General features: G+C 37.7%; 1 protein-coding gene across 6 annotated transcripts in view; it reads left to right on the top strand.

Annotated features, from left to right (window-relative positions):
* Nucleotides 1-14,866, top strand: part of LRBA (LPS responsive beige-like anchor protein) — a 591,088-nt gene that overhangs the window by 536,872 nt on the left and 39,350 nt on the right. For 4 of the 6 annotated variants that reach the window (XM_090036376.1, XM_090036373.1, XM_090036375.1 and 1 more), the window contains exons 49-52: nt 3,422-3,511; nt 6,421-6,613; nt 9,118-9,180; nt 13,186-13,341. In XM_090036376.1, the coding sequence (XP_089892502.1) occupies nt 3,422-3,511; nt 6,421-6,613; nt 9,118-9,180; nt 13,186-13,341 (502 nt within the window). The remainder of the gene's footprint in view (nt 1-3,421; nt 3,512-6,420; nt 6,614-9,117; nt 9,181-13,185; nt 13,342-14,866) is intronic. The other 2 variants (XM_090036374.1, XM_090036377.1) reach the window with 1 other exon arrangement.

The raw sequence follows: 14,866 nt of genomic DNA, 5'->3' as shown, positions 1-14,866 counted from the left end.
CAGTGCCTTCCGCTGTCTGTCCAGGGCACACGCCTGCTCCTATGCCCTCCCAGACAGAAGAGCAAGTTCCAGACTGGCGGTGTGCAGTGGCACTCAGTGGCGGGAGCTCTGCTCCCCGAGACCCATACCCTCCCACCCTGGCTGGCCAGCTTGTCCCATCCCTGATCCCTCCCTCACTGTGGGGACATTGCTTTGCCCCCTGCATGCCCCTTCCCTCCCCACCTCCTCTCACCACAACAGACTTACCAGCTGGAGGCAGCTATGTCCAGCGTCATGGAGGACTGCTGCCTGTATAGTCTTTGGCCAAATCTCCAAATTGAATTGGGACAGTGATTCAAATCACTGAATCAAATCACTGTCAATCTGAATCCAAATTGAGTACTTTCTGCTTTGCAAAGGCCTATTAATTATCTCTGTCAGGAGAGAACTCATGGTCCTCATTGACCTTCCTTATCATGAAGAGTGAATGTCTGAGTTGCCTCTGGTGGCTACAGTGTCCTGTAGTATATTGAGTGTCCTTTGCTACACAAATGGGAACAGTGGGAACTGATTGCAGTCCTGCTTTTATACGCTTCCTGTTTTTCAGTGTCATCTGTACAGTAGGGTGATACGTTCTTCACAGCATGTTGTACTTACTTCTGGATTACTTTGAGAGCAGTTGGGGATGAGGAAGGAGAATTGTCCTCGAAGTGGTCGAGAATTGACTTCTGCAGTGTCTAAGAAAAATTCTCTTTCCTTCCCTTAAAATTATGGATGGGCAGGTTTTTTTGTTGACATTTGTCTGCTGCTCACTTCTGTTTGCCCACCAATGCCCTAGTTTGCTTCCAGTTTTTTTACTTATTATCAAAGAAAGTAAAAATCTGCTGTATTATATATTAATTTCTTTATTAAATTTATACACTGCCTTTCCCCAGAAAGCCTTGGCATGGTTTACAATGAAAGACAAAATAACTTATCAAATACAAAATAGGATAGTATATAACAAAACAAACTCCCCAAATAAAAAAAAAAAGAACTGCTCCTCTTCCCTTGCCCCTACAGTTCCCTACCTGTAGAAGAGAGAACAACTTAGGTGTCATTGTCTGTTGCTATGCTCTTTCTACAGTTATGATGTTAGAACAGATCATTTTATCTTTGATTGTTTGGTGGGACATGACTCGATTATGAATGTAGTTAGTGCTGTAAACTAATGAACATGGACTCCAGTTAGTTTGGCTGTTGTGCTTCTTGGAAATTTGGGCCCTTATACCTCCTTGGAAGAGGAAATGTGGCTCCTCTGGGGCTAACGGAACCACCTCTTTGTGAACTCTTAATCTAAGTATCAGATCTAATGTGTTCCAGGTTTCAGGCATGAATCCAGAGATAGCTTGTTGTAAACTCCCAGTCCACAGTTTGAGAGACTGTGTCTCACAGCATCAGAGGTGTGTATATGATCCGTGTGGTACTTGAGGATCACTTGAGACAACATACAGTGGCAAGATCACTGTTAGTATCTCTACCAATTTCTACAGAAAACCTTTAGAGTGGAAATCTGTAGAGTAGTGGGAAGTGTGTCTGGTTCTGTCTGTTGACTAGAAGGTTAAGTAGATAAATTTAAATGATTTTTTTGGATGCCACTCTTCTTGTCTAGTTCAGTGTTTTATTGTGCAAGACATGGTTTTTATGTTGCTAGGTGAAGGTGGGAATTAAGTGCTATGAAGCCTTGACTGGTAGAGAATTGATAGTAATGAATCTCCACTCTCATTGAAATCAGGAGCTTAAGCTCTACTTCCGTACAGCTTCATCGTTGTCTCATATCTTGTGGTTACATTTGAAGTGTGCTAGGCTAATGTTAGGTATTTCTTGTAGTATTTTTTGTTGGTATCTGTTTCCAGTGCTTTATTTTTCTGTAAAGTCCTTGCAGTGTACAGGAGCAAGTGGTTTATAATGTTGCCGTCCTGTAATGAAGGTAGGGGTTAAAGGATGAACCAGAAATCATGAGTGACAAAACTCTAGTCCTTCTCTGGGCATTTTGTGTTGCTTATCATACAGGAAAGTGAGAGGCAGGAAAATGAAGGACTGGTTGTACGTCTGTTGTAGAAAAATGTATCAGGAAACTAACAACTCAGAAGCATTTTTCTTTTGCCTTATCCATTATAAAGCCCAAGCTGCTACTCAGTTCTGGAGTGCCTGAAGTTTTGGTTCAAAAACAAGTTGCTAGTTTCACATCATATTTGAGACTCCTTCAAATTTGATCAGTCGAAGTTCATTATTCTTACGGGCACTACAGTTTTTCCATAAATAGCTTCATATGCAGAAAATAATCTGCACTTGAGGCTTGTTTATCACTGTCCTTCCATCAGAGCCGCCATCAAAACAACAAAAAAAAGTCCTGCTTTGAATTTCAGCTGTGTTTAAAATGCAGTGTCAGGTAAGCATTAGGAACCTTTCCTGTTGAAGTGAACAAGAGCATTTAATATGGAGTTACTACAAAATAGAGAACTTGGAAAGAATAAGCAAATATAAAGATGTACAATGTATAGGAAAGTAACTAGTGTTTTTATGGGTGCTGAACCTAAGATACTTTTAAGAAGATCTGGTTTTCAGGGAAAGGTGCTTTAGGTGGCGTCTTGGGCACCTCTGATGGGGCACCCAAAATCATTAGTCTCTTTTGAAAACTTGAGCAAAAGTACAAATACTGATAGCTAGGTAGAGAGATTTAGTGAGGCTATAAAGTGTCAGAATATTAACAGTTACTTTGCAAAATATTAACTTTTGAAAATGGCTAAGTATGAAGTTGACTGGTAAGAGAAATAGGTGTTTGAGAGGTCTAAGTAGGATCTTAACTGTTTTAAAATCAGACAATTTAAAAGTAGATGCATGCAGTGGAACTTCATTCTTTTAAAATATAGATTACATGTCTTCTGATCCTATCTCATTTATATTTTTATTAGTTGGCTCGCTATCACATGTATAATTTATTCAAAAAAGGAAATAAAATGCGACATTATCTTTTTTTTTTTCTTCTTAGTTATCACTATGAAACTTGACCCTGGAACTTAATGTCAGAGGTTTTCTTAGTACGTGTAAAAAATTAGTTTTTGTTTCTAGGATATGATGCAAGCGGGATAAGCCAGTGTTAGAAAGCAAAAAAGGAGCCAATAAAGAGGTTTTCTTATTGTAATAGCCAGTTTCTGTTTAATATCACTGAGCAGGATGAGGTTTTGCAGAGTTTCTCATGGAAATAGCATCCACGGTACTAAAACGATTACCTCACTCTCAGTACCAGTGCCAAGCACTTAGCCCCACAGTGAACACACGGGGTTGATTTTCAACATGAAACAAGCCAGAAGTGTGGAATGACATATTCAGGTGACAGTTATGGTTCTATTGCCTGTAATTAGCACCTCTTAACATGCAAACCTGCCTGTGCCTTTTCCAGGCTGTTGAAGCTCAAATACGAAGTTTTGGACAGACCCCTTCCCAACTGCTCATAGAGCCACATCCTCCAAGAAGTTCTGCCATGCAGGTGGTAAGTACCATGTTAATGCTTTGCGACCCATTCATTGATAGCTTCTGCATTGCTGCTTTAAATATGTAGATCTTGATTTTTGATTTTGTGTGTCTATAGAATGTAAAATTTGATACATTAAATTATAAAAACAACCTATGAGCGATGTGTTTGCAGGGTTGCTGACACATGCAGTGATTAATTAATTGCTGTTGTCAATGTATTGGTTGTTACAGTGCTAGTGAGGGTTCCTAGAACAGAATATTTTCTTAAGTGTAACCCAAGAACACTTAACCAACTTAATTTGTTAAACTGTACTTGTGCAGGTGAGAGCCAGTCAGCAAAAAAGATGGTGTTATTAGTTCTTTGGCAGATCCCTTGAAATCTGTAGATTTAGGAGGTGACCTCCCTTTCCCACCTTCCCTCAGGCCTAGTCTTCCCCCTAAAATCAGGATTGTTGGGCATTCATGAGCTGACACTTGCATAGTGAAAAATTTGATTCAGTGTATTTTTCAGTAATACTAGGGTGATAAAATCCAGGCGCTAAGTATTAACATGTTTTCTATTCTAGCTCTACTTGTATTTAATATAGTTTTATTTTATAACCATTATTTTATTACCCATTACTTTCCGTTACTGTTATACACAGTTGCAAGATCTAAAATAGCATAATTTATGTAGCTATGGATCCCTGAAACAAACATTGTGCTAGTTGACAAGTCTTTTTAAATGTTACATTCCTCTGCTGGTCAAAGATGGATCATGTGTTTTAAAAATTAAATCTTAGTAGAGGAATTCTGTCTACCATGTAGTTAGTGTAAAACCTGTCTGTGAAACTATTGTTGTTAGGTTAAAAATGTGACAGAAGAACGTTTTAGATGAATTATACAAAATCTAAAGTTTGTATAATATAACTAAAAACACTGTCCCATAGATACCTAAGGAACTGAAGTCTTCACAGCCAACTAATTTCTCGGCTGGGTCTAGTGACTTCCTTGCTAGTAACTCTCAGTCATATGAACAGCCACTGTCATTGGGTTTTATCATGTTAGTGCATGGAGATAACCTCAGTAACTACTGAACATCGAATGAAAAGGTCCATTCAGTGAAGTTAATTTTTCCTTCAACTCCTATAGCTTTTCAGAAGAGTCTACATGCAGAGACTGAGATGGAGTTTATGGCTTACTTTACCAGTTTTTAGCTATTGACATAATTTTACAGAACAGTTGTGTTAAGAATTTAAAATACAAAGTAAGAAGAAAATGGGGAAAATGTGAGCGAAAGCATATTCTCAAATGCACGTTTTATCATTATATTATTTACTAAAATTTCAAAGGTTTTTTTTCCTGTGTATGCACATGAATAGAGCAAAAATAAAGCCACTGTGTTCTGTATTTAAGTGCACAAGCCATAATATACACCAGGTGTAGTAATTAGCAGTCACATGAAGGCTGCCTATTTGTCTGGTTTTGCTGCTGTTGCTGTATCCCCCTGTGTTTTCACACCATCAGATAGCTGGATTTAATTGAGGCCACATCAGATGAGGCATTACTGACACCTTTAATTGAATGAGCATCCAGGGAGGATTAACTCATAATATTGATTGGCTTTTAGCCACTTGCTCAGAAGGGTGTCTGGGTAGCTTATTAGTTGCTTTTATTTACACCTTTATGCAAAGACTGTAAATAGGAATTCATAGTGCAATATGTTTTTCTAAGTACTCTTAATAACTTTTTAAAAAGGAGTGATAATAAAAATGCAAATGTATTTAATTTTTTTATTAGTTCTGTATAAATATATATTAAATGTATGCACTTATGTACACACGTATGTGCTGAAGTATTGCAGGTGGAAAACAGCCAGGAACACTTCATCAATATATTTAAATTCTATAAAGAATACCAGTTTAGTTTTCAGGGAATTAGACATACTAGGAGAAATATGGCTGACAGTGGACAATATGATGATAACTCTGTATTATTGTAGACTTTCACTTTCTTTGGAAGGGAAAACCAGGCAGTGAAAATAAGTGCATTAAGTATCTGCTAATTTCTTGGCTTCAGAAGTACTTATTTGACATTCACATTATGTAGATTCCCAAATTTAAGATAAACAATATTTTGTTTTGACTTTTTGCAGCAATCTTTAGGGGGTTTAGTTCTAAGCATCCCAATTTGTGAGTAACTCGCTCTCCTCCTGCATAAAAATACTATATTCCAGGAGTTAGAGGGTTCTTCTAGGAGGGAAAGGTATTTGCAATGTAATAGGGTGTTAACTTTGGTTCTGTGTATTTTATAAGCATGTTTCTTTACTACATTTAGTTATGTTTACTTTGCAACACACTTACGATTAAGCCTCTCTCTTGTATTCAGAAGTGTTACTTCTGTGCAACATAAATACACATAGAGTAAACATCTACTGTATGTGTGTATATATAATTTATTTTAGTTTAATTTTTTTCTCTCTCCCTGCCCCCCTCTCATTTGGCTTGTAAAGAATCTTAGTCTGCCAGCTAAATGCAGCTTGTCATTCCTGCCAACAGGACTTTCTTTTGCTCACTTGTTTGGCTACTGTGACCTTTGGCATTGCTTTCTGTGGTGTGCTGCAACTGTAGTTATGAAACAAAATTCTATTGTCAGAGTCAGGCCATTGGAAACATTGTAGTTTAACTTGCAGCCATCTGCAGTAAATGTTGACTTCAGACTTGTAGCATTTTCATCCTAATGGCAGACATGAAGAATGCCCACTCAATTTGATTGTTTCCATTGGCCTCTCTGTTATTACTGTGTTTGCTTTCACTTGCAGTTGCTATTGGTTCTTGTATGTTTTAATCCAGTCTTCCTTCTCTTGTCCTGTCCTGTCTTCTTTCCCTCCCCTCCCCATTTCTTCTTTTTCCATGTATTTGGGTTCTTGTTGTGTGCACTCAACAGTATCTCCTCCTGCAGAGTCCATTGATGTTCACAGACCAAGCTCAACAGGATGTCATAATGGTCCTAAAGTTCCCATCCAACTCCCCTGTCACTCACGTAGCAGCCAACACCCAGCCTGGCCTGGCAACTCCTGCTGTGATCACAGTCACTGCTAACAGGCTGTTTGCTGTAAACAAGTGGCACAATCTTCCTGGTAAGCAAAGTTCGAACAGTACCAGAAAGTGATATTTTTTAAAATATGGTCTGTTTCAAAATTTTTAGCAGAAATGTTTTAAATTAAAATAGAGAGCATTAATCCAGCTGTACTTATTGTGACATATTGTACGCGTTGCAAGTACACACTGTTAGGAAGCACTAAAATCCAAATGTTGAACAAACTATTCAGTGGAAATGGTTTCTTTGTTTATTCATTTTAACCAGAACCATCAAGTAACATGAAGAAAATGAGCAGTAGGCCACCACCTTAATATAATAAACAGTCACATGCATCCAATAGGCTAAACTGAAAACTATGGTGACTTACACTGTTGCCTTCTATTAGACATCCAAAAACCAATGGCATTCAATTAGATCAGTGATTCTCTGGGGTACTTTGAGATCCTTTCAAGGGTGCAGTGGGGTGCCATGAAGTGTTAGCACTTTTAGATGGGCTAACATGATTGATTTTCTGAGGAGTGACTTAAATCTCTTGAGGCACATTTCAGATTGATCAAGGGCTACCTTGAATATAAAAACATGGAGAACCATTGAATTAGATACTTGAAGATATTTTCTGATTTAAGCAAAAAAGGCACAATATTTCTATAAGCACCCATGTTAATCTTTTTTTTCCCCTTTAAATTTGTTAGTCTGTAATATATAGGCAGTTCTGTTTTGAACCCCAGGATTCTCCAGTCTTTATTGGATTCATCCTTCTAACCTAATTATAGCAGCCTCAATCCAGAACCACAAGCAATTAATTGCTAAAGCACCACAATGAATTGTTACATGGTCAAAGGCCATTCATTTAAAAAACGAAACAAATAAATAGCCTGGTTCATCCATAAAGGGATTATCTCCTAATATGTGAAACATGGATTCATGCAAAGGTGTATGGACCCATATTCCTCCAGTTACACTCTGGGGGAAAAAAAATGAACCCCAGCATCCTGCTCTAACTATTGTTAAATCACTGATCAACAACATGTAAGTGGTAATCTCAGTCAAACAGCATTTCACTTGTGAAAGAAGCTCTTTATCTGGCTAACAGAACTGTGGATAATACTACCTGCATTTGGATGGAAATAGGAGGACAGCAGCCTTCCAAATTATTATATGAGCACAACCTTCTTTTCAGTTGTCTGAGAGTCAGAAAACCTCTATGAGGTTATATGTTTTAGCAGTCACATTGGAAAAAAAATACCCTTTAGGTGTTCCAAAATGATAGGCGTTGACTGTTTTTTCCCATACTTCTGCTGGATGATGATCTGTGCCAAAGCAACAAATGCTTGACATGGCAACCTCCATATCCTGGTTTTGTTCTAACCCCTGAAATGGCAGTGCACTAAGCTAATCTTCCAAACCACTGTCACCTAAGGGCATTTCAGGAGTGTGCTCTCTGCAGAGAAATGGAGGTAATGGTATGCATCAAAACCCCTTTCAGGACAACTACACTGATCACTACTCTAGGCTACTGTGGGTTACTTTTTGAAGTAGGCGGGGTAGTGCAGTAAATACTTGGCATCTGTGTCTATGATCATGAGAAACATTAGCCTTATGAGGCATCTTGACAGGAAAGTTCAGTTGGTTAGTCACTGGGGTGTCACTGTAACCGTTAAAAAATCCCATACTTGCCTCTCTACTAGTCTGGTAGCTTTAACAACCAGGCACCCATTCCCAAGTAAACCCGTCTAGACAGGGCAGGAACCTGTACTCTGTTGGTATTTAATTGTACCAGTGTTTATTTATTTCCATTTAAAATGCATCATCAAGGTGGTGTTAATTATTTATAGTAAAATGTACTTTTCCAGGTATTTGAGGAAATGTTACAGTTAAGATTGGTTTCTTATACCTGCTTGCACTTCAAAAGGTGTTTTGCCTTTATTTTATTGTAAGGGTGCAAATAAAACAAAGTTAGACTGAAACTTAAAGAAAACCAGGAAGAAAACATTTTAGTGATATACCAGACGTAAGTGTGTAGAATTATTTGTTTAGCTTTAGTCAGACTTGTGAATAAGTGCTTTTTGGAGATGGGTGAAAAATTAAATACACCGAGACTAGAAGATCCCTGTTTCCATCATAAACTGACATTTTTTTTAAAGTCCTTTGTGTTTTGCTGTTCAAAGCAGGCTTTTAAAAAGTAAAGGGGGAAAAATACTATTTGCTACAGTCAGCAGATGGTTGTCACATTTTGTTTCCAGTGCTCTTTACCACTTAATTTTGTTTTGTTGCGACAGGAGAGGTTGCCAGTAAAGCATCTGCTCTAGCTTATGGCTCAGGATCGGAGCTGCTGCTGATGGCACAGATTCAGAATAGCACTAATCTAAAATAAATGTTTAATAAGCAGCCATGGAAGCACCTGGAATTTTTTTATTCAGTAACGGCAGAAGAAACTTGGATGACTAAACAGTTGTGTGTAGGGAGTGATTTATGAAAATTTATGTGGCTTAACATGTTAAAATAATGCAGCGTTTTAAAATATTCTTTCCTGAATTCCAGCTCATCAAGGTGCTGTACAGGACCAGCCATACCAGCTGCCAGTGGAAATCGATCCTCTCATAGGTCTGTCACTTCCTTCTCTCTTTGCGATTCATTAAGCTCTGTATGGTGGCCCTGAAGTGTAGATTACGGTTGTTTTTCACTTGCTGGTTGCTGGGAATGGAATTTTCCTGATAAACCATTTGCATGCAAATTGGAATGCAATGAGCTGTGGCTATGCTGGTATTTCATCAACTCCCCCTTGTTGGTTTGCCTAATTTGAACAGGCCTAGGACGTGTGTCAGTGAAAATTAATATGGATGCTGTAATAATGTGTGATTGAGAATGTGCATGAAGTACTGTCAGGATAATATTGGATCTTTTCATCACTCAGACTTGTTGATGAGCAGGAGCGAGGCACGTTATGATGAATTGGTGCACCGGTAATGTGATGGAGCTCCTTTGCCGGGGAAATTTTCATAATAACAGTGGGGTTCTTAACAGCACCGTGTTGTGAAAAATAAAACCATGGTGCCAGAGCTTCATCATTAAAGGAGATCAATCCTTTCTTCATAGACCTGCTGTTCAGGCTGAGGGGATTAATGTGCAATTGCAAAGCGGTTCCAAAGTTGAATTATATTGCCCAGCCAGTTTTAGTGTTAAGATATTAGTATTCATTTTTTCTAGGGCACTGCATCTTTTGGAGCGCCATCAGCAGTTAAATGTTTTTTCTTTTATTAAAAGGGGAGCAGAGTCATGCTTTTGTTTAAGTGCGTATAATAGATTATTTTATGAATTGTTGAATTGGTGTTTTGCATTTTAACATATGGGTCAGGGTTTTTTTTACGTTTATAAACCCTTATTTTTGGGGGGGAGTTTACTATTTGGCTATAATTCAGCTGCCTGCAAGTTGGTTCATTATATTGCCTTACAAGCAGTGTTTTAAAAACAGGAATAACTTCCTCATTTTCTTTGTGACAGAAAAATATCAATTGTCTTTTAAAAATTTTTCATACTTAAAATGTAGCTCATTTAAAAAAACCCAAACCCTCTTATTCTCAGGCTAGTACTCTATTGCATGAAAATGGGAGCTAGATAATTACCTTTGCATTAGCAAACCAAGAATAATCATTTATTCTTAATCTAGAGTTTTGCCTGATTCTTGAAATGTGATGGTATGGTATTCTTGCAAAGTAGCCAACTTACCATAGTAGAGTAAAATTACTTATCTATTAGATCAATGGGAATTAATTATCCAAAATAATACGCACATCATAACTTAATAGGTACTGCATAATACCTGTCAATAAGACTGCAGTGGTTTCAGAACAGCCACTGAATTATATTGAATAAATTATATGATGACTAGAATACGTATGATGCATAAGCTAAATGCCATCAAGTCTCAGAAGAATCTAAACACAAATTGGTGGATAATTTTAAAATTCAATTTTCCAAATATTTTCTGGTATTTTTTTCTACATTTCTCTTATCTCAAGCCTACTTGTGTAGTAGAATGCTTAACATTTAACACACTGAGGTAGAAACTAATAGTGTTGTATGAAACTTGATATTGTCATACATTAATATTTACATATAATGCCTGCATTTTGATAAACTTCAGTGTAAATGGAAAAATAAAAATCAGACATCAAAAGATGTTTAAAAAACATAGTTAAACACCCAAGGAATTCACAAAGATTTACAAAAGCCAGTATAATTTTGCTTGTCTGGCTACATTTTCCCCTTACCTATTATAAGGAGCATTGGAAAAAGAGATTCAGTTTAGATGAGCCTTTAAATTTTTACTATTTATCAAAACCATACATGCTATTCAGGTTAGCATTTCCAAAGAGAACATTTACCTTGAATTTTTTGTAATACAGACCCACTTAAAATAAATGCAAAAATCTCTGAAACTTGGTTTAAAGTTATTTTCCCTTCTATATCTGTTCATTTAATAAGTTTCCTAGGAGCACCCAAATTCCTTTGGACATATTTAAAAATAAAATGTTTAAAGGCTTTTTCCTAGCACTGCTGAGTACCTTCACCGGGCATATGCTAGTAATTGTATGGATAATATTAAAGGTTTCTAATTGTGATTAGACATATTTATCTAGAAATGGCAACTAAGGGAACCACAAAATTAAACTTTTATGGTTGTAGCAGGAATCTTGTTGTAATCTTAGTCTTAAGAAGGGCTTCATGTTACTCTCCTGCAGTTGCACAAGGAGGATGTTATAAAAAAGTAATGTTTGTTTTGGAATTAATTTTAGATCTTGGCATATAACACTTTCTGAATGGCTGGTCCACAGCAAATCTTTGTGTTGATTGTTTCTTGGTTTTTGTGTGTTGTTGTTTCATAATAGTAATACAGAGCATGCATTTATAGAGGACTATTATTACTTTGAGGCCTCAACTGAAATGCAGTCCTGTTGTTTTTCCTATGAAAACACACAGCGATAATCCCTCTACTGAATTGTTTACCATATAAATAGCTAAGACACCGAAGGTTAGGAAGTGTTATCATCATTTTTCAGACAGGGGAGACAAGACATGGAGATTACGCACTTGATCCAAAGCCCTATGGAAGTCTGTCTCCTGCATGAGTCTGTACTAGAGCTGGGGACTCAACTCTCCTGAGTCTGACTAGTGCCAAAACTAGAAAATCAAACTTTTTTCTTCCAGTTTTCACTGTTCTCAAATGAATCTTCCACAAATCCCCACGTGAGGAGTACAATACTGCCAGAAAGTGCCCTCTCAATATAGGCTCAAATAAAAACCCTCAGATCTTCTCATAGATGGGCTAGTAGCAGTTGGTTCTAATGTCATCATTTGGATGTTTGAGATGTTTCAGATCTTTCTAAATGTTTGAGCTATGTTTTTCCATGCTTTCTGCCTCTCAGGCATATTGTGTTTTTTGTTTCTTTTTAAAAGATTCTTTGGGCAAAATGGTTCAGTTGTTTCCAAGAATGAAGCCAGTGAAGAATACATTATTTTTCCAAGGATAAATTCTGCTGAAATTAAAAAACAAACCCCCCCTTTCCCAAACCACACTCGTTCACTCTCTCTCTGTCTCTCTCTAGTGCTGACAACTCCTTTAGAGGATGGCTTTGAAATTTGGCAGGATAATAGCCTTTATGCCAAGGATGTGTCTTTTGCCATCCCTGTCACAATTGGGTTCAGATTTGGCCAAGTTATCATCCTTTGAAAGCAGAGATCACACAAGCTCAGTAGAATCAATTGAAATCTGGTGTATTTTTTTCTAAAGAATCTGTCTACACTGAATATGCTCCAGCGTGGGAATGAGCAGGATGTTTCTGTAGTTATCAGTCTGGGGTGCAGTGTGCCATACTGAAGCCAGGTCTGATCCACTGACCTGAGAGCCAGATGACTCAGTAGTGGGCTCCGTAACAAGCCCCAAACTATGCACTGGCACCATAAAGAAGTAGGCTACCTATCTTAATGCAGAGGGGACAGAAGCCATGGAGAGGAATTTGGGGTGTCCCAGAATTTGGAAGCGGAGTTAGGAAAAGGAAATTGTAAAGTGCTAAAAATGCTAATATTAATACTAATAATTGTGTCAAATATTTTTATGTGTTCATCATAATAGCACAACCATCTCTGATAACATTTTGGAAGAGTAATATTGTTAGCTACCACATAAGACTATTGTTTTCAATTGTTCCACGTTTTTTCTCTGGTAGGAAAGAAATGATTAGGCATTTTATTTCTGTCCCCTTCACTTCTACAGTTATTTGCCTTTTTATTTTTCAGTTTAATATTACTTAAGGAGAGGATGAGTTGCATCTGGGAGATTATACTACATGAAACTATTATTATTCCCAAAAGTGTAATGGGCACTTTATAGCTCCTGCCACAAAGGGCTTACAATTAGATTTTAGACGAGATGTAAAGAGGGAGGGTAATGAAGTGGTGGGATGGAGTTGAGGGAGCGTAAAGGTTAGCAGCAGTAAGATGAGTTTACGGTTTAGGTATGAGCATATCAGTTTGAAAAGGTAATAGAATTCAGTGAATATCAATTCTAAACTTCTTACTCTGTCTGTTTTTGTATCTTTTTCTTTTCAGCCACCAATACAGGTATGCACAGGAGGCAAATCACTGACCTTTTAGACCAAAGCATTCAGGTTCATTCTCAATGTTTTGTCATCACTTCTGATAATCGTTACATCCTTGTGTGTGGCTTCTGGGACAAGAGTTTCCGAGTTTATTCTACTGATACAGGTAAATATAATCTTTAACACTGTTATAGTCTAGCTTGAATAGTTTGGAATTGAGGAGTAAAGTGGATAGGAACGGTGTTCTTTATCCTTTAGTGGCCCAATTGTTTTCCATTTACTACTACATTTTTTTTCTTCCCTTAAATTATGACACGGGGGGAGAGGCTGGGAGAGGGGAGATGAGAGGCAGAGAACTAAGGCAATTCTTGGTTCTCCCACTGTGTATGTAACATCACAAGCAGAAGTTGCTGGTTACCACCTTTGTGTATGCCAAGGGCTCTTGTTTAAGTATATCACCTAAAGCCAAATATATTTGTTCTTTTGTATCTGCCTCCCAAGAGGCACACTAAGCTTAACTCTGTAGATTCACAAGAAAACTAATCTGTTGAATCTTCATGAAGTTTTGCATACTAAGATACTTAATTGTTTTTAGAATACTTACCTGAAGTAACTTGTGTTGTTCATATATATTGAAGAAAAATAGTTTAAGAAATATGGGCGAAGGCATATGGAAGAGTACCGGAACATATAAAATTTGAGAAAGGAAAACCTTGTAAAGCCATAACGCTTGAGAAGCCCAAAATGTATATTACAAGGATGGAAATACAGCCTTTAGAAAGAATGAATTTATTCACGTCTTGTAATTAGTCAACCTGATTAATATCCATTAAGTCACTGCAGCATTTACATATTTCCAAAGAACAAAATTCAAATATATGTCAGGCAAAGTTGAAAAGAATTGAGTGTTGCCGTCATGGAGCATGAGGAAAAATAGGTATGATTTTCTTATAACTGCATTACAGCGCATTTCATTGGGATTAACTATGGTTAATGTTTGTGGGCTATCAGCCTTCTAGTACAGTGGTGCTCAACCATTTTGCTTGGCAGTCCTGATGGGCAGTGCCCAGTCCATCCATGGGCTGGATTCAGCTGATGGTCCCAATTCAACACCTGGTTGGATGCAGCACACATAATCTGGCTGTGTAGAAGAAGGAGGAGGAAGGGCACAGGGCTTGACCCATCCCCAACTCAACCACACAGGGGGAAAGGAGGCATGGCTTGGTCCCAACTTGGATGCATGGGGGGAGGGGGGGGGCAAGGGAGTGTGACTTGGGCCCAGTCCATCTGCAGGGGTGTGTGGCCCATACCCAGTCCAATTGTACAGGGTGGAGAGGTCATAGCTGAGCTCCACAGATTGAAAATTTTGGCAGCAGGGGGTGGCCATATTAATTGGTCTGTGGACCAGAGTTTGTGCACCCCTGTTCTAGCAGATTATTAATCTCTAAAAAAATCTGACTTTTGTTGTCTTTGCCTAAATAGATTTGTTAATAATGTGTTTTAAATTTGCCAAACCAAAATATTTTATAAAAATCCATTAATATTAAACTTCATAGGAAAATTTGGAGGTGGTGGTATATCTGTCATTTCTGGAATTTAATATGCCTCTGTTGCAAATGAAAAGTTCCACATGCTATATTTTGACTGCATTTCTTTATGCAGAACCTTTTGCTTTTGCTGACCCATATTTT

The sequence above is a fragment of the Crocodylus siamensis genome, chromosome 2, assembly GCF_052110815.1.
Source record: "Crocodylus siamensis isolate JL-2025a chromosome 2, ASM5211081v1, whole genome shotgun sequence".
Classification (NCBI taxonomy): domain Eukaryota; kingdom Metazoa; phylum Chordata; order Crocodylia; family Crocodylidae; genus Crocodylus; species Crocodylus siamensis.
The sequence above is the reverse complement of the archived record's forward strand: the minus strand, read 5'-3'. Positions and strand labels throughout refer to the sequence as shown.